General features: G+C 47.1%; 2 protein-coding genes across 7 annotated transcripts in view; one reads left to right on the top strand and one right to left on the bottom strand.

Moving 5' to 3' along the window:
* Positions 1–2,106: 2,106 nt before the first annotated feature.
* Positions 2,107–18,417, bottom strand: NCSTN (nicastrin). Of its 5 annotated transcripts, none has more exons than XM_025392297.1 (18): positions 18,188–18,394; positions 17,055–17,190; positions 16,843–16,947; positions 12,519–12,642; positions 11,970–12,091; positions 11,390–11,535; positions 10,268–10,418; positions 9,833–9,942; positions 9,432–9,584; positions 8,649–8,753; positions 8,403–8,480; positions 7,360–7,532; positions 5,568–5,670; positions 5,368–5,463; positions 4,979–5,066; positions 4,576–4,730; positions 4,078–4,290; positions 2,107–2,906 (listed from the first exon to the last, which is right to left on the bottom strand). In XM_025392297.1, the coding sequence occupies exons 2-18, from the start codon at positions 17,077–17,079 to the stop codon at positions 2,784–2,786; spliced, it is 2,070 nt and encodes a 689-aa protein (XP_025248082.1). In that variant the 5' UTR covers positions 17,080–17,190; positions 18,188–18,394; the 3' UTR covers positions 2,107–2,783. The 5 variants fall into 5 exon arrangements, with proteins under 5 accessions (XP_025248082.1, XP_025248065.1, XP_025248075.1 ...); XM_025392280.1 differs by lacking the exon at positions 17,055–17,190 and adding an exon at positions 17,866–17,964 and having other exon boundaries at positions 18,188–18,288; XM_025392290.1 differs by lacking the exon at positions 17,055–17,190 and having other exon boundaries at positions 18,188–18,417.
* Positions 18,104–19,505, top strand: part of COPA (coatomer protein complex subunit alpha) — a 54,113-nt gene continuing 52,711 nt past the window's right edge. For both annotated transcript variants that reach the window (XM_025392266.1, XM_025392257.1), the window contains exon 1: positions 18,104–18,538. In XM_025392266.1, the coding sequence (XP_025248051.1) occupies positions 18,499–18,538 (40 nt within the window). In that variant the 5' untranslated portion in view covers positions 18,104–18,498. The remainder of the gene's footprint in view (positions 18,539–19,505) is intronic.

Genomic DNA, 19,505 nt, shown 5'->3' with positions numbered 1-19,505 from the left:
ACTTCTCTGGGCTGTTTCCCTCTTCAATCAACTGAGTTAGACTATGCAAATGATTTCTAAGGTCCCTTGAAGAAACAAAAGTCCTACTGAATAATAGTGACACAGAGTACAGACCACCACACGCTGGGTAAACAGTGTCTCATCTCAGGATGTACCTTTGAGAGCAGTGACCCAGAGGTGAAAAAGAAAAAAATAGAAAATCCCTTTACCCAGATAAGCTGGGCAAGAAACACCAGTGGGTAGGAAAGCCTTCGTCTTGAGAGACGAGATATCACAATAGGCAGAGGCAGGCTGGGTCTTGGAGCAGGAGTGGTCAGTTATTCAAGTATTGGCATGGATTGGGAGGAAGAGAAGGTACAGTGTCAGCTAGCAACAGGTAGGAGTAGATAGGGAGGAAAACCCTCGGGGAAAGGAAAGGGGCTGGAAAATGAAACATTTCAGAAGGCATGGGTAGGTAAGGCCAAGATCAAGGGAGAGGCGGAGGCTAAGGAACTGAGAAGTACATGGCCCATTAGAAGCTTCCAGCCAGTCACACATGGTCTTCAGGGCATAGGAGATAACTGGTAAGAAGTCAGAACCATGGTCTCAGAAAGGAAGGGTGTTTGAGAGACCAGTGGGTCATCTGGATGGCTGTGCTCCTTCTATGGGGCCTGGCCTCCCCATGAGCCATGGAAAAAGCTAAGCTGGTTTTTTAGGAGGTGGAAGGTAAGGGAGCATGGAAGGCAGCAGACAAGTTTGTGTTCAGGATGCTTCTCTAGGCAGAGGAGATTGAAGTAGTGACAGTCCTCCATCTCGAAACTTCTTACTTACCCCTTGATCACGATTCCGCCCAACCCTGTTTCCCTGTTCAGCCCCCTCATTGGTACCCAGCCACTTCTCTGCTTCCTGAAGCTGCCAGCAGGATGAGGGAGTTTATTGCTCTGTCCGCTGGGAGACCTGTTGGCCGAGGGAGGTGTGGAGCCCGGCCCAGTCGATGGTGGCAGCTGTGCTCGACTCCCGCCAGCACCACACAGCCTCTCCAGCTCAAACTGGGAGGGTTGGTGGGGGGAGAAGTAGCAGGGTATATTTCATCTCTCGGAACTCCAAACATGTCTCCCTTCCCCCCAGGGGAACTTGGAGAGAAACCTGGAGAAAAATCACCTCTTCTCAGCAGGATTTGAAAACGTAAACAGTCCAATCAGGGAACTAAGAGGAGTGCTTGAAACCCTGTGAATACTGCCAGCCAGTCCCTTTCCATTGCTGCTGGCATTCAGGCACGTGTCGGAGGCAGCCTCCTGGCCAGCAGTGGAGTGAAGGCTGGGTTTAAGCTTCTGCTCCTGCAGGTTCTCTTTCCCCCTTGGCTGACTCAGCCGTTGCCCACGATCATTTAGCAGGGCTGCTATACTCCAGAATTTTGCCTCCGTGAAGACCTAGGGAATTTGAGCATCTCTACAGAGGTCAGGTTCTTTTTCTAAAATAGTCCAAACTTGTTTTGGCCTACAAAAGGCCCACCATTAACAGAAACCCAAACTCCTTAGCATGCCAGCCAAGAACTTCGGGATTCAGCCTAGTCTCGCCTCCTGCTGATCCTTATGGCTCAGACACACTGAACTTACCATCTCCCAAACGTGACTCACGCCTTTTCTTGATTCTGTGCTTCCACACCCGGTGAACGCTTTAAGTCATCACTTGAATGTCACCCGCGACATGGTCCTGAATTCCTCTATGTGCTACCAGAGCACTTGGGATACACTGAGATTATTCCTTATATTACACTGGATTACATGTAGCTGTGAGAATGTCTGTCTCTTCTCTCATCCCAACTGTGAGCTACTCAAGGGTTAGGGTTATATTCTCTTCATCTCTGTACCCCAGCCAGTGTCTCAGAGTGAATAAAGACATGCCTGTTCATTACAAAGTGAGAAGAAACTACGTTAACATTGTTCTTACAAGAGGAGAACCAGGGCTCTGCAATTTGAAAGGACTTCAACTGTTTTTGACAGAGCCTTACCCCTTGGGTCCTCTGGAGCCCAAGACGATAGCATAAAAGATAACAACTTCATGACTTCCAGTCCAGGCTCGCTGAACAGAGTTGCCTGGGAAGAATAACTGTAGCAGTACAAGTAATGTGGGATAATCTATTTTAATGAAACTCATTATATATATATTTACAAAAAGAATAAAGGAAAAAGACAAAAACAAAAATAGATATTACAGCTTAATAAAAAGTACAACTGAGCACTGTGGGCTGGAGGTGGGATACCCACCCGCAGCACGCCCACCCTAATGTGCCGTCTGAGGGCCTGAAGAAAGGACGGTGGGAAGGATACAGGAGGCTCAGCCCAGAGATGCCCCTGTCCTCCTCAGGGGTTCAATGTAGTTTGACCCTGACATTCAACCTTTTATGTCCTTCCCAGTCAGGAAGGTAACTGGGTACAGGGGTGGGGGTGAGGAGCAGAGAGAGGTACAGGGCAGGACGGAAAAAGTAGAAGGATACTGAAGGGCAAATTAGGGTGGGTAACTAGGGAGTTAAACAGGAGCAAGAAGCTTCTATTTGTATTCCCAAAATCTGGCATGAGTAGAGAAGGAGGAGGAAATGGGGAAGGGGAGATGGGAAAGTGGAGTGGAGGAAGGGAGGCAACTTATCTCTCCCTGTCTCTTTTGGATAGTTCCAGTCTTTTATGTTAATCCCAGTCTGAGACAGGCCCAGGGAGGTTCCAGTGACAAATTAGTGGTTGTGTCCCAGTGGGACAGATGCTCTAGGAAGTGAACTGCTGAGCTGGTAGGAAAAGCTGGGGTCCTCCTCAGTATGACACAGCTCCTGGCTCCCGGGGAGCAATGAAAAGGACGTCAGCTTTGGCATTGATGCAGTAGGTGACGATGAGGGAGAAGACGAGGATGCCGAAGCCCACTATCAGGGTGATAAACTGCAGGGGGAGGGAGGGCAGGAAAGGAGAAAGGCATTCTCAGAACTCAGTGCCGTTTTTTTGATAATTGTTTGGGGTTTGGAGCCATGGGAATTCGGATGCTGGCTCTAAGCACCAAGTATGGAACAACCATGGGCAACGTCTCCCCAGCCTACAGACTTTGTCTCCCCATTTGAAAAGAGAAGTGAAGTATCTCTGTTCTTGCTTCCGTCTCGTATTTTAGGCATTTTGAAAGCAGGGCCCATGGCTTTGGTTCTCTTGTGGCACTTACATTACTGACTTGTGACAGGAGCTCAGTACATTAGACTGACTCATCCCAGCTGTGCCAGACGGGGAATGCCAGATGGGAGTGGAAGCTGTGAAGGAGTTCTGGGATCCACAGGAGTTCTCCAGAATGAACACCTACTCAAACTATCTGTGAAGAAAGGTGCTCTCCAGAAAGAACACCTACTCAAACTGTCTGTGAAGAAAGGCCTCCTGGCTGGGCACAGTGGCTCATGCCTGTAATCCCAGCACTTTGGGAGGCCAAGGCGGGTGGATCACCTGACATCAGGAGTTCAAGACTAGCCTGACCAACATGGTGAAAATCATCTTTACTAAAAATTAAAAAAATTAGCCTGGCATGGTGGCACACGTCTGTAATCCCAGCTACTTGGGAGGCTAAAGTAGGAGAATCACTTGAACCTGGGGTACGGAGGTTGCAATGAGCCGAGATCGCGCCATTGCACTCCGGCTTGGGCAAAAAGTGAAATCCCATCTCAAAAAAAGGAAAGAAAGAAAAGAAAGAAAAGAGAAAGAAAAGAAAAAGAAAGAAAAGAAAGAAAGAAAGAAAGAAGGAAGGAAGGAAGGAAGGAAGGAAGGAAGGAAGGAAGGAAGGAAGGAAGGAAGGAAGGAAGGAAGGAAGGAAAGAAAGAAAAGAAAGAAAAGAAAGAAAAGAAAGAAAAGAAAGAAAAGAAAGAAAAGAAAGAAAAAGAAAAGAAAAAGAAAGAAAAGAAGAAAAGAAAGAAAAGAAAGGCCTCCTAAGAGAACACGCTGGCTGACCAGGGACAGATTTGCAGTAAGCTTTTGCTACAGATGTGGGGCAAATGGGAGATGGAAGGGGCTATGTGACACAAGAAAGCAGAAAGAAGTCAAACAGATCCCTGCCACCTCCCCTCCTGCCCTATCTCACCTCAAGCTCTTTGCTGGCGATGAGAAATATCCGGGCACGGATATCTTTCCAGCGGCTCTCAGTCCATGTAGAGTATTCAGTAGAGCTCCACTGACTCAGTTCGAAGGCAGGAGACAAGGCCCTGGCTAATCGTGCAGTGGAACGCACACACCGGGGGAGTCGGTCCGTCTCATTGGAATTCAAAGGGCCCTGGACCCACGAGTACTCATACAGCTGCACAGAAGATGGGCCACAACACATGGCTAGGGTGATCCTCTTCTCACTCGTTCCCTCTACCCTCTATCAGTGCCATGCTCTAACCAATTGAGCTAACTGGTTGCTGTCCCTTTATCCTTTAGATGGTCCATTTTCACCCAGGTTCTTCAACACCCAATTGCTGAGGACTGCATCTCTCCACCTCTCCATCCCAACCCCTGGGTCTAACTGGGTCTAGAAGAACCTCCAACTTTCCCAAGGGAAAGGGGCCCCAGGGCACTTCCGACACCCACCACCACTCACATCCTTGTTTTCACTTGGGACTTTACTTGGATCCTGGCACTGCTCTCGGGTGAGGTTGACCACTGTGCCAGTCAAATTTGCCAAGGCATACTGTACAACATAAGTGGTGTTGGTGGGGCTGGAGACAGCGATATAATGTTGAAGAGGCCCATCACCTGATTGCAGACCAAAGGGAAGGGAAGATTTGGTGGGTGGACGGTGGGTGAAACAAGAAAAGCCCAAGATTGGCAGCAGCCAGAAAGGAGCGCAAGGGGAAAGGATCCATCAAATATGAGAAGAAAGGAAAACAGGGGGTAAGAAAAACAGAGAGGAAAAAGAAAAAAATAATAAAGGTTAAACCAAAATGACTTTTTCTCTATCCCTTTCCTCAGCTAAGGGTCCCATTCCCACACCAGATGCTTACCCAAGTAAGACCTTAGGTCCTGCCTGAGGATAGACTGGAACCATGAGTTGTTGGCTTTAATCAGGAACCCATAGAGCAGGCGGGTAACCTAGGATTGGAACAGTGAGGAGAAAAAACCCTGTGACTTGAAGGGAGCCCAGGGAAAGAATTATCAGTGGAGACCCAGTCATGGGGCAGGAACCAGACTGGCCAGATACACTGGAGTTGGGAGACAGTGGCTGGCTCATAAGATGCAGATGAGGCCCACATAAGAGCTCTCTGGGGCATCAGGCATTCTCACCGGCATCAACAGTAACGTGGAATTCCAAGGTTTGGGACACTAGGGCAAGGGAGGATAGGGACAGCTTGCTGTGTAAACAGAAAGAAGGAGCTAGGGCCCATCTTCTTACCGTTTGGGGATCAGCCTGAACTGTGTCGCTGAAGTTGGTTCCTCCTGCAAGCTCATACAGAGCACGTCCCAGCACCGTGGCCACATCTGCCAGGGCCTGTGGTAGGTGAGGAGGGGGCTGAATGGCCCACCTCTCCTATCCTCAAATGCTAGCTCTTCACTGTGTGCCCCAGGCTCCCACCCAGCCTGACTCAATGCTACCTTGGCAGTGTCTGTTACAAAGTTCAGGTCCTCTTCAGGGCTCAGCCATTCGGGATAGCTCACATTAATGTTCTCAGCAGTGTCGTAAATACTCTGGTAATATCTGCCAGGAAAGCCGGCATGAGCCTTGGCTACATTTAGCCAGGGTTCTGCCCCTCTCCTCCCTCAAATGCCCCTTATGCAGGAACTCAGTATCTCATTTTCAGCATCCAGAAGAAAGGGGTGAGAGAAAATCAGGATCCCATACTGAAAAAGGTGTGGAGAACAGGGAAGTAGGAGTGAGGGTGAGGTAGTTACAGAAAATTAAAGATTTTCCTGAGAGACAAGGTAGAAAAGGTGAATGAGCTCAGATCTTTAAACACAGGAGAGATTTCTGTATCATTTGGGCTGGAGATATGGGGGACGGCTAAGATGATTTTCAGAGAACTCTGCCATATATCATGAGATCAACTGTATAACTGTTCCAGTGAACATTTAGATTTACGGTGGCTGGGAGCAGGAGGTGATTAGCACGTCTTAGGATCAGGTCTGCTCATAGATATATAAGAACGCACTGATAAAAGCACCATGATGATCCTTATGGAGCCCCAAGGAGATAGACCTTAAGAGGGGCTGAACTCCACAGTCTTTACCATCAGTAAATCCCTGTTTACACAAGTCAAGTCAGCCACATAATCAAATCCAAAATGTGTTCAACTGATGAATCCTCACTTGCCCCAGAGTGGTACAAGGATAGCTTTAGAGGCCGCGCGCAGTGGCTCAAGCCTGTAATCCCAGCACTTTGGGAGGCCGAGATGGGCGGATCATGAGGTCAGGAGATCGAGACCATCCTGGCTAACCCAGTGAAACCCCGTCTCTACTAAAAAAATACAAAAAACTAGCCGGGCGTGGTGGCGGGCGCCTGTAGTCCCAGCTACTTGGGAGGCTGAGGCAGGAGAATGGCGTAAACCCGGGAGGCAGAGCTTGCAGTGAGCTGAGATCCGGCCACTGCACTCCAGCCTGGGCAACACAGCGAGACTCCGTCTCAAAAAAAAAAAAAAGGATTGCTTTAGAGAAGACAGTTGACCCTAAGTGCTAGGACTGTCACTCCCCTAAATAAGTGAGAAGGTGCTACTTGGCTGGGGTCAGAAACAGAGCTCAAGCATTTTCACTTTGAAACTCATTTGGCCCCAGGGAAGCTTGGCAATCCAGCCTGAGTAAGAAGTCCCCCGTTATCCGAGGCCTCAAGTTAGGAGCAGTTTAAGGGTAACCCGGACCAAGAAAGAGGTGACTAACAGGGCCTTACTATCTCTGGAGCTCCATCAGCTATAGGAGGCACTTTTACCCTCACACTGAACCATGGATGGACACCTACCACATGTCAAGAACATGGTACATTTCACAGAGTATGAATACTGTTTCCGGCACCTCCGGGTGAGTTCCAGAGAAGGACTGCTTTTTGTCCTCTAGTCAAAGGGCCCCCACCATCCTTTCCATGCTTGTTTGAGATGATGCCCTCTGCTGGCAGCCCTGAGGAACTCAGGACCCTGGAGAGCTTGGGAGCAGTGGAACCATAACTGAGGATTGTGACAGGAAAGGGCTAACGGTGAGGATGATTTTCTAAGATGACTAGACAGTCAAACAAATAAGGGTTTCAGGTCAGATGTGAAAAGGCCACTGAGCAAAGAATACAGATGGACCGGAGATTTTAGAGGGGGTAGTGTGGGAAAGTGGAGGGTAATAACCTTCCTCCCAGACTACAGAATAGACTCTCTTCAAGAATGAAGAGGGTGCAGGGCCAAGTGATTCTTACTTGTTATGGAAGGCACCAGAGTGGTCAGCCAGAACAACACCAGAGATGTTTCGAGCTCGAAGAAATCGCTGCAGGGAAGATGGTGGGAGAGGCTGGGACTGATTTGGCCTCCTGAGGATGACAGCAGGGACGCCAGCACCACTCTTCTCCAATGTGGCCAGGAGATCCTCCACCTGGGGGGAACGAGGGAGATTAACTGATGGGAGGCTGGGGGATGGGAAGCAGGAGGTCTCTTTTAGGCCCGAAATGCTCTATACTTCAAGTCCCCTGCTTGGGGAGCTACCCTGTCTCTAGTAGACCTTTATCCCTCAAGCCTTTTGGGACCAATTTCCTGTAGGTTCCACCATTCTTTTTAGAATTAGACAATTGGGGCATAAAGAAGAGACCTATTTTTTTCATATTTATAAGGAAATTCTACTGTCTTCAAGACTCTGCTTTATCCTCAGTGGATGCTTCATTTATTACTTATTGTGCAGAATTTCAGGGAGCAAATAATAATAGAAAACTGCGAGCTGAATGCCAAACAGATAACCAATTCTTTAAATGCTACAGAATTCCACAGCAGGGATGATGCTGAAGGCTGGAATTGCAGAAAGAGGACCACCTGGAAAAAAGCAGACCTAAAGGTGCACATAGAGGGAAGGGAAGGTTTTGAACAAGCAGTGAGGAAAGTGGAGGACAAGTTGGATAGGGAGTGTAACACAGCCAGGAGTTGGGCAGAGCAGCCTTGACAACTGGATCCATGGGGCAGCAAGGCAAGAAGGGAGCTAGTCACTCACCTATCCTTAATGGGCAGTAGTAGTCTGCTAGGCAACAAATGATCAGAGAACTACCCAGTCCAGGGAACCAATGGAATGCCACTGAGCTCCTGATTCTTCCCAGCAGCAACAACAGCTGTGGTGTTCATCCTTTGGCCAACACCCAATCCAATCCTGTCTCCTACCCTGTCTCACAGGCCCTGGGGGTTGGTGGAAACAGGGCAGGGGTTGGGGTCTGGATTCTGAGCTGTAGGAACAGGAAATGAGGGGAGATGCTCAGGTTACCTGGTTCCGTACAGAATCATTTTTCTGAGACACAGGGTCTGTGTGCATCCAAAGCTCTAGTGAGGTTCTTAAGGCCACCTGGGGGGAGGATGAAGAAACAACACTTAGAATCAGTCTCCTGTTCTGGGCCATACCTAGGCCACAGAAGTCAAGGGAAAAGGTGGTGGTTCCTGCAGTTGAGACCACAGAGTAACAAAGGAGGAAGTTTTAATTAAAAAGGAAGGGGCTGGGGGACATGCCACATACCTGTCCCAGCTCCACAAATGAGTCCACATTCTCTAACTGCACAGGAAACTTGCCCTTCTCCATATCGTAGACCATCCTCGAGCTGCCAATGTAGTCAAAAGTTTCCTGAGAGATGGAGGAAGGTAGGAGGGGGAACAGAGATTCCAAAGGGTTAGGAGAGCCTCGAAGAAGGCCAGATCATCAAAGCTGTAAGCAAGACGACTGTCTCAGGTCACCTCAACTGCTAGTCAGCTTACAGTCATGCAACTTTGTGCTTCTCTTGGCCCCACATCCCAGCTGTGACTATCCCTCATATGTATGTATTACAAGATTTCTCAAGCCCAGAAATGGGGAAAGTAGCCTCAGTAAAGACCTAAGATGAACATCAGCTATAACTTCTTAACTGTCCCCCACCTCCAGTGACTCAGCCACAGATGCTGTTCCCTTAGTTTAGGGCTGTGGTCCTAGTGATGAGAGTCAGGAGCCTCAGGGCTCCTGGATGGAGATAGCAGTAAAGGAGTCCAGAGAGTAAAAGTAAAAGGCCACCTCCAATATATCTTATCAGTGCGGGAAAAAAGGGGCTGGTTACATACCAATTCAGGGTGTAAAAGCTTCCTAAAAAGAAGGACTCTAAGCTTCCTAAAATGGAGGAATCTAAAGGGGAGACATACGTAGACACATCCAGAAGCTCTATGCTGATTAACAACTTAGGTCAAGTGCCGAGGTCTTCTCCAACCAGTAGCCACTCTCATCCTTACTATCCTCTTTCTTCCCTGCCATTGCACCCCAGCAAAGAGCCCTTACCCCTTGGAAGAAGACAAACATGACATTGCGGGGGAGGGTGGTCACATCGGGTGCCTTTTGCAAAGCTTCAGCAGCAGCCAGCTGGGTGACGAAGGAAGCCACCGCACTTTCAGCCCCTGGGGCCACATTCCAGAAAAAGGAACGACTATCCAGCTAGGTACAACAGAAGAAAAGTCAGGGGATATATACTTTAAAACTGGCCCCAAGCCTCCTTTCTTGCTCCAGTCAAGAGAATATACCTGTCCTGCGGCAACGGAGACAACCCAGGAGTCCCACAGCCCAGATTCCTCCCCATTTGAGGCTTCCCAATTTAGCAACTTTGAAATCTGATATGCTAGAGAGGGGCCTACCAGCTCTTTTTGTGCCAGCCCTGCCCATCCTGATCAGAAGCCAACACTCACCCGGGTGGCAGAAACCACAACCCTGTCGTCAGGCTTTAATGTCCCAGTTGTATTTATAGGCTTTAGCATGCTCCACACATTGTAATCAGACAGGGGGTCACAGACGATTTCTAAGCAGGATGAAAACAATGAGAGATCAACAAGGCTAAAGGAGACAGTAGCTATAAAGGCAACACTGGAAAACTTCTGACCAGTGCCCCATGGAATCTAAGTCGTTTTCTCTACTTCCAACAGTCCCGGCTTGGCTTCTCTGCCACGATCCGCTTTAGGAACAAGCTGCCTCAAATTTTCAGAATTGTTTCTAGTTCTCCCACGCAGAGCTCCTTCATGGTGTCTACTCCTTCTCTATTATAGTCTCTCTTAACATTCCCCAGCCTGGTTCCACTCTCCCTCTGCCCCTTATTCCATTACCCTCATGGTTTGGATCTGCCCTACCTGGGTTGATGCTGAAGGTGCTTTGGATGGAGCTGCGCCGCATGCAGGTGGCAGTGCTGATGACAGCGTGCATGTGTGAGAAGAGCTGCATGGCACACAGTGGGAAAGTTGGTGCTGAGCCATTCTGACTCAGGTTGTGATCCTGATAGCACTGAAAGGGGAGATGGACCCCACTGAGACAGCTAGTTGGTGGAGGCCCTCCCCTACGTCCCAGAAGGAGGAGGGCCCAGTTCCATCCTTTTGGGATGAAGCTACACTTTTTTTAGAGACATCTGTCCCTGAGCTATAGTTATCTGGTACAACCACAGGATCTATAAGGTCAAAGAGAAAAACTCATCAAGAGGTACAAAGGGTTGCAGACTCAATGGTTTAGCTGGAGATGAAATTATCCCATTCCAGATGGCCAGGCCCAATTGAAAGTTTCAGCCACTGAAAAGACTCAGTGTGATCTGATACAAAGAGCACCAAACTAGAGATAGAAAATCAGATATGACATAGCTAGGAGATCAACTCAACATGCAACTTTGGACAAATCTCTTAACTACTCTATGAGTCAAAATGGAAATACTAGGCCAGAATTAAGGCACAGTAGAGCTAAAAAGAAGCCCAGAAATTACCAAATTGAATCTCTCAATCTCTAGTCCAATGCTTTTTTTTACGATACTAGTGGTTCTTCATGTGCGCTGTGTACCTTGTTTCATATTATTCTTTCAGATATTCTTTATATTTTCTTCTAGTCTAAAAGGCTTTAATGCTGTGAGCATTAAAGAAGCAGGAGCAAAATGTGGGGAGAGAATGTGAGAAAAATAAACGTCTTGGTTCTTTTTGGAGCAACCATCTTTCAGCAGGTGTACTAGTAGAATGAGCCACCCTCCAAATAGGAGAGCCTATAAAATAATCTTCTTTCTTTTTTTCTTTTGAGATAGAGACAGCCCACTCTGTCACCCAGGCTGGACTGCAATGGTGCCATTTCAGCTCACTGAAACCTCTGCCTCCCGGCTCAAGTGAACCTCCTGTCTCAGCCACCTGGGTGGCTGGGACTACATGCACACACCACCACAACTGGCTAGAAAAATAATCTTCTTTCTAACTGGAACTGCTAGGAGCTGGCAGAGTCATTACCTGCTTGATGACCTTGGTTTCATTTTCATCTTCAAGAAGAAAGATGGGGAAACTAAAGTCTTCATAAGCCAAACCATTGCCCAGTGAGTTCCACTGTATTTCTCTGCAGTGAGCAAACTCTGGCCCATAGGAGTTGGAGTAAACACCTGAAGGGAAGGATGGGGAATAGGGGGACTGGTTACTGGGACACCAAGTACTTAGGAACCCAGTGAGGGAGGAAGAATCTTACAGTTGGAACTAAGAGTTCAAAAGCAGATGGTGACTCAAAGAAGCAGGCATGATGTCTATCACCATCCACACTAAAATGGAAAGACAATGGTATCAGGGAGTCTTAGGCTATAAAATTAGGGATGTGAACGTGTGACAAAAAGAGATGATGCCATGTAAGGCAAAGGAAAGGGAAGCAGGAGAGGGAAGGGATGAGCAGCAAGGACAAATAAGCACTACCTCCTGTTTGGGAGTCAGTTACTGACACCACACACAGACACAAACACACATACATCCCACACAAAGACATAAGACCGAAGCAACAATGAGCCTTAGGTGACAGTAGGCTCTCCTGATCCTTTGGGACACTTACCAAACCCATCATTTGGGCACTGCACACTAGGAGAGAATCCTGAGGCAGGATTGGGCTTGGTCAAGGACACTGCAAGACCAGCAATTCGGCTGGTTCTCCCTTTTAGCTTCTCCATTAAATCCCTGGAATAGGAAAGGAATTCCATGAAGGAACACAGGAAGGTGTCGGACAGCCTGACATCCTGCCCTCCAGGACGGAAACAAATGGGGAACTAGTGGAATCATACTGTTGACTTATTTCTTCCCTTTCAGTCTCTAACTTCTGAGTCTGGAGTATGATCTGCTCTAAAAAGTAGAGCTCTAGTGAGTCAGCACCCCAGGAAGGAAGGGGAGGGGTACCCAGGGTTACTCAGGGACAAGATAGGTGAAATTTGGCCCTGAGCTCAAGATCATTTCTTTTGACGGTACACCTTTCCTTCTGAGGACCACCCTGCCTTCTCCCCTGACCAGACTAGGGCAGCCAAGGGAAGTTTTCACTAATAAGTGGGAGGACTGTTCACTGGAACTTTCCCTCTATGGATGTTTTCCCAGCAGATATATCTATTCTTACCTGGTAAAAAGCTTGCTCTCCAGCAGAACCATGTAAGGGGGGTTGGGGCCATCAGTCAATACCCACTGTAGGTCCTCTTCTCTCTCTACTACGTGGATAACCCCTGTGTCTCCACTAATTGAGGCTGCCAAGACAGAATGAGTTAAATTAAAGCTCCCACAGTTGATAATTCTCACTCTGCCTCACTGATTCTGCATATCTTTTATCCCTAAAGATGTCACAACATATTTGGGTGAATACAGGCACCTCTAGATTGGAACTGAAAAGCTGTTGCCCGAGCTCCATCTGAAGTTTATCAGGAGGGAATGGAATATAAAAGAGCACAAGAGGACTCATTATATGCCAGAAAGGTTCTGTGAACTTCATTTTCTTGCTCTCTGCCCCCAACCTTATTTAGCCATATACATAAGATTCTACAACAACAGACACCAAAGTTTTCAAACCTATATTTTCTCCAGGAAATGCCACTAAATCTCTAGCTCAGGGTTTTAGCTTTGAATCGTCCTTTGTGAAAACACATGCATAGACGCCCTTGGCCTCAGGAGCCTTCCTGGATCGGCATTCCTTTTGCCCTTTTTGGGAATGACTTTACTTGCTTCTGGCTGGTTTTAGATGAGGTTAATCAAGAACTCTGAGGTTTCTAAAACAGAGCTTCCCAATTGATAAGCCTTGAATGGATCAGAGATGTGCTCTCATTGGTTCTCCTCATTCCAGGAAACCTAGGGTTTCCAAAGTCACCTCCAGCCAGAAGTCTACTTATCATTCACCCCAGGATGCCCTGAAAATATCACCCATTTCTCTATGTGCCAGGATGCCATACAAATAACATTTTCCATGTGTCTCATGACATAATAAAGATTGGGAAGCACTGTATTAGAGGATGGATACACAGAATCCAGAATACTTTGAATTCTACATAATTCAAGACATTAGGTAATACTCCTTAAGTCCCCAGTGATGTGTGCAGAGATATCCTAGGGTCTCCCTGTGAGTCTTCCCCCTACAGAAAATTGGATGTGTTATTCATAAATTATTTAAGACCAGTAGTTCTCAGCCCTGGCTGTGTATCAGAATCACTTTAGAGTTTTAAATGCCCGCCTCAGCCCCCCAAAGTGCTGGGATTACAGGAGTGAGTCACCATGCCTGGCCCTTGCCATAGCATTTAAAACATGGGAAAAGGAACAGATAGTGTGGCAACTAAAACATATATAACTTCGGCCAGGTGCAGTGGCTCATGCCTCTAATCCCAGTACTTTGGGAGGCCGAAGTGGTTGGATCACTTGAGGTCAGGAGTTCGAGACCAGCCTGGCCAACATGGCGAGACCCCATCTCTACTAAAAATACAAAAATTAGCCAGGTGTGATGGCACATACCTGTAATGCTAGCTACTCAGGAGGCTGAGGCAGGGGAATCGCTTGAACCTGGGAGGTGGAGGCTGCAGTGAGCTGAGATTGTCCCACAGCATTCCAGCCTGGGTGACATAGTGTGACTCCAACTCTCACACACACACACCCACCCACTCCAAAACTTCAACTCCAGGGAGGACAGGAAGAAGACAAACTATGATACTGGACTGAAAAAAACCTGGATTCTAATCTGGATTCCAACTAGCAATGGTGTAGTCTTAAGTAACTTGCTTATTTTCTCTGGGCCTTCAATGAGGAGGTTTTCTACCTCTGTTCATCTCATACTGTGGGGATAGATGAAAGAAGGAAGAAAGGATAGAAGGAGGGAGGGAGGGAGGGAAAAGAAATCTATTTATAGCCCCCTTTCAAAACTTTAAATTGTCCAAGAGAAGCAGAGCACTATAATGAGAAATCAAACCTGGGTATCACTTTTTCTCCTTAGTTTTATCATGTTAGCTACACTAATTAAAAAGGGTGCAGCCTGCTCAGAAAAGACAGATATGACAAAGTAAGACTTAGAAATAAGTACGTTGAAAAGGAAACAAGATCTTAATGAGGCAGTGGCCAGAGTCCCGCTTGCCCCCTCTTGTTTCTCTGTACTGGCACTTGGCTTTACCTCCAGAGGCTTTGCTTCCCACAGAGCTGTTTTAAGAACATAGAGCAGAATGACTCATTCCCAAAGGAGTTTTCTTAGAGCCCAGTTACAAGAAGATGGGGTCGTGGCCTTCTGTACTTTATAGTGAGGTTCCAGCAAGACCAGCAGTCTGATCTCAGCCCACCCTGGACCTAGCTCTCTTCTACCTACAAACCAGTTCAGAAACTAAGTCCAGAGGGCTGGGCACAGTGGTTCATGCCTGTAATCCCAGCATTTTGGGAGGCCAAGGCGGGCAGATCACGAGGTCAGGAGTTCGAGACCAGCCTGGCCAACATGGTGAAGCCCCGCCTCTACTAAAGATACAAAAAATTATCCGGGCATGGTGGCACACACCTGTAATCCCAGCTATTCAGGAAGCTGAGACAGGAGAATCACTTTAACCTGGGAGGCGGAGATTGCAGTGAGCTGAGGTCGTGCCACTGCACTCCAGCCCAGGCGAGAGGGTGAGACTCCATCTCAGAAAAAAAAAAAAAAAAGAAACTAAGTACAACAAAAACTTTATTTGGGGCTGATTGGAACCAGTCAACCTACTCCCAGTGCTCTGTATAGCAGGGACACGGGATAATGAACAGATACTATAGCTCAGGGAAAGATGGCTAAAAAAGTAGTAACTGCTTCCATGAACAAGTCCTTCACTTCTCAGTGTCCCAGTTTTCTCTTACCAAATTGGAAGAAGGCTTCAGGAAATTATACGGCACTTCTGAGATCACCCTCTTTACCTAGCATCATCAATAACCACCTATTAAGAGATATTTGACTTTCAGTTTTATGCAAGTATTCCAACCATTATTCCAGGGGTAAACTGAAATTCAGAGGTGATCAATTTGATGATGAGAAAGCCAATATCAGACCCCAAGTTTCCTGCTTATCTGCAAAACTACTTTCTGACAGAGCTATTGTCATCCATGGGAAACAAAATCTGAAGACAGCAGGTTAGCCTTTAGATTACTACTTTTCCTGCCCTATGATTTTAACAGTTTTTAAAGCCATAGTGTCGTGGAACCTTCTTTTGAAACACACAAAGTGTAAAAATAAGTGGCCTCACTGTCAGTTGAATTTAAGGAAAAACAAAGTTTTAAAAAAGGATAAATAGAATGCTTCACTAATTCCTCCTGCAATTATTTGGCATTTTCTTTTTTTTTGTTTTTTGAGACAGCGTCTCACTCTGTCACCTACGCTGGTGTACTGTGGCACAATCTCTGCTCACTGCAACCTCCACCTCCTGGGCTCAAGTGATTCTCCTTCCTCCACCTCCCAAGAAGCTGCGACTATAGGCACGCCACAGCAGCCAGCTAATTTCTGTATTTTTAGTAGAGATGGGGGGTTTCACCATGCTGGGCAGGCTGGTCTCAAACTCCTGACCTCAAGTGATCCACCCGCCTTGGCCTTCCAAAGTGCTGGGATTACAGGCATGAGCCACCGCACCCAGTCTATACAGCATTTTCAACGCCTTCTCTTTAAATAGTTCATTGCCTTTAAGAAGCCCATTTTGGTTCCAAAAAGTTCAGAGTGCAAGTGATGACTGGACACCATAGAATATGAGACTTTTTTCTTCTTAAAAAAAGTGTAATAGGGTGGTTAAGAGTCCTGGCTCGGCTGGGCACGGTGGTTCATGCCTGTAATCCCAGCATTTTGGGAGGCCAAGGCAGGTGGATCACTTGAGGTCAGGAGTTGAGACCAGCCTGACCAACACGGTGAAATCCTGCCTCTACTAAAAATACAAAAATTAGCTGGGCATGGTGGTGAGTGGCTGCAGTCCCAGCTACTCGGGAGGCTGAGGCAGGAGAATCACTTGAACCCAGAAGGCAGAGGTCACAGTGAGCCAAGATGGTGTCATTGCACTCCAGCCTGGGGAACAAGAGTGAAACTCTGTCTCAAAAAAAAAAAAAAAAGGAGTCCCAGTTTAGTGCTTGAGCCACCAGATCCTGGCATCATCACTTATTACCAGTATGATCTTGGGAAAGTTACTCAACTTCTTTAAGATTTAGTTTCATCATTTATAAAGTGACAACAATAGTAAGACCTATTTTATGGGGTTGTCGTGGGGGTTATATGAGATGCACATGTAAAAAGCTTGGTATGCAGCATTTACTAAATGTCAGTTCTTATTATCTTGCCTAGCTTGACAGACCGTTCTCTACAACTGCCTACTCTCAGTCCAGTATGAGTGTCAGAACTCCTAAGCAGGACATGACTGTTACTTACTATCTAGGGCACAGACAAATATCAATGTCCATAAACATGAATCCCAGTCTCAACTCACACTGGCAGCCAATCTGATGAGTGGCGTTGAGCAGGCGAACACAGGGAGCTGTTTTATTTAAGGGGATATATATCTTCCTCTCCACTGAGTTTCCCCTGCACAAACCTGATCGGAAGATAAAAAGTGTTAGAAAAAATTGAGAGACACAGGTATTAGCTTCTATCATGTAATTAACCTGATGTATGGCTTGGGTAAATCATTCAATATCACACTTTCTAAAATGAGGTTAAAGTCCATTATTCTTACTTCTTGCGCACATTATTGTAACAGATACATGCTCTACATGGCACTCAGCTATGTGCCTCAAAGGGTTATTAAAAAGTCCATGTAGCGCCATTGACAGTGACACTAAAAGAGAGAAAACTTGGTCAAAGGAAAGGTGTTTGACCTTAGATTTGCCAAATTCTGGTTGCACAGGTGATCACACTTCTGCTTGTATATCTTGTATGTATATTACTAACCAGTTAATACAAAGGTGCTGGGCTAAGAAAACTTTCTGAGACATTTTTCCAAGAGTGTGAACAGAATTGAGAGAAACCTTATGACATACACTGGTCAGTTAATTTAATATCAGTAGGTCATTTGTGTGCCCACAGTGTGGGGCAGCTGTAGTTTCTCCTTTGAGGATCTTTAAAAACAATGTGAACTAGGGGAAGGCACAGTCATAGTTATATACAGACATTTGCATTTTAGGGCGTGACCAACTAAAAAGCCATGTATCAGTAAATAAACGCGTATAAGCAAACAGTCAAGTACATTATAAATGCCAAAAGTTCCTTGAATCGTTACTTCACGGTTTGGACAGTTAAGAGTACCCATATCCTACCTTATTCTTGCTTTACTGATTAAAAAAACAAAAACAAAAACAAAACCTGAGGCAAGGCATAGGGACACAGACTTTGGGTGTAACCAATAGAGGAAGAAATAAGAAATCTACCTTTTAAGCGCCGCACAGCACCCACAGAACAAGATTGCTTTCGTCTCAAAAAGTCTAAACCCGGGGAAGAAAGCTAACTTTCACACCTGTTTCTTTCGACTGTGGGGTGGGTGGCTGGGGTTGTGGGAAAAACGAGGCATCTGGACAAAGTGGGAGAGGGTCGAGTTCGAAGTCCAGGAAGAGGCCTAAAGAAGGGAGTGAAGCGACACGACATGCTGCGGGGGAGAAGGGACCTTTAGGTCCAGGCAAAGGGGGAACTTCTGTCGTGGGAACGAAAGAGAAAGAGGATTTACAGGGTGGGGGGACAGAGGGGCAGCAGGAACCAGAAGGGAGACAGTGGCGCTCGCGGCTGGGCCGATCCGGAGAGTTCCCTTTAGAGAACGGAGCTCACGGGTGGGGAGGCCTCACCTGCTAGTAGGACGCAGAAAGACAGAAGACGAAGGAGACCCCGACTTCCCGGGTCTGTCCCAGAGCCACCCCCTGCCGTGGCCATCTTGCCTCTCTGCTGAGCGGAAGCCCCCGTTCGGCTCCTGCCGGGTAGCGGCCTCTCTAGGCTACCACTGACACCATCTCTGTGGCCCGGAGCCCAACAGACCGGAAGTTCGTGTTTCCAGGAACTTCCGGAAACCGCGGCAGAGGGTAGCTGACGTGGAGGCGTCCGAAGGGCAGCAGGGTGTGTCGGGGCTCGGATTAAAACATCGGAGTCGGAGACCTGAGAGATGCTAACCAAATTCGAGACCAAGAGCGCGCGGGTCAAAGGTAGTGGAGAAAAAAAAGGGGAACATGGAGGTTGGATGTCAAGAGCGGCGCAGACACCGGGGAAGAGAAAATGGGTAGACGTGCTGGCCGAAGTGGGCCCACTAGACGGACCCAGAGGAAGACGGAGGGTGGAAGAGAGGTTAGGCCTGGCTAGCGGTTCTCCAGTCCCCTCTTCTTTGGTGTGTCCTTGGGCTTCGATTTACCTATAAAGTGGCTCCCACACTGTAGGTGATTCCTTAGACCACCTCCCTATTCTTTCTTCTCCCTTTCTCTCTTTGCTGTGCTCCCAACTTGTATTGTTCTGCTCCAAAGGCCCTGTGACCTGTTGGCTTTTTGATTGTGTTATATGGAGTGTCCCTGGGGCTTGAGTCTCGATCTCTGTTACTTGCACCCGAGTCAGTAGCTTTTTTGGAGACGTGTAGTGGCTACCTCACTTAAGGAGGCCTTGGCTGCAGCATCTCAACATCAGTACCTCCATTCGGCTTTATTCACTACCCGGAAGTAGTACTTTGAGGCTTATAACCCCAATAAAGTCTCAACTTGATAGGGTTGCCAGATAAAATGCAGGACACCCAGTTAAATTTGAATTTCAGGTAAACAATGAATAGTTTTTTTAGTCTGTCCTTGCTTACCAGAAGTTCAAATATATCTGGGCATCTCGTATTTTTATTTGCTAAGTATGGCGACTCTAGAGCTCGAGTGTGGGTCGTTGGGGGTGGAGGGCAAATACTGAGATCTCAGTATTAGCCTCAGAATGTTAAAATGTGAAAGGCAGAGAGAAGTAAGGTCTCCAGAGACCTGGAAAAAATAGTATCTAGAGTATGTAGTAAGATGCAGCGTAACAAAATGGTTAGTCTTTGAAGTGGTTGGTCTTTGAAGTCAGATGGGCTTGCTTTGGAATCCTGAGACATCCACTAACAAGCTGTATGACTTGGTGACTTAAGGTCTCTAAGTCTCTATTTCCTCA

This window comes from Theropithecus gelada, chromosome 1, assembly GCF_003255815.1.
Source record: "Theropithecus gelada isolate Dixy chromosome 1, Tgel_1.0, whole genome shotgun sequence".
NCBI classification, from domain to species: Eukaryota; Metazoa; Chordata; class Mammalia; order Primates; family Cercopithecidae; genus Theropithecus; species Theropithecus gelada.
This window is presented reverse-complemented; position numbering and strand designations above follow the sequence as displayed.

Bases quoted from the DNA above. Each gene is read 5' to 3' on its own strand.
- NCSTN (XM_025392280.1), bottom strand. From the start codon at position 18,272: ATGGCCACGGCAGGGGGTGGCTCTGGGACAGACCCGGGAAGTCGGGGT. The intron at 12,092-12,518 runs GTAAGAATAGAT...TTCCTATTCCAG, and splicing joins GAGAGCAAGCTTTTTACCAG to GGATTTAATGGAGAAGCTAA. The intron at 4,291-4,575 runs GTGAGTGGTGGT...TCTTCTGTGCAG, and splicing joins TCCCAAGTGAAAACAAGGAT to CTGTATGAGTACTCGTGGGT.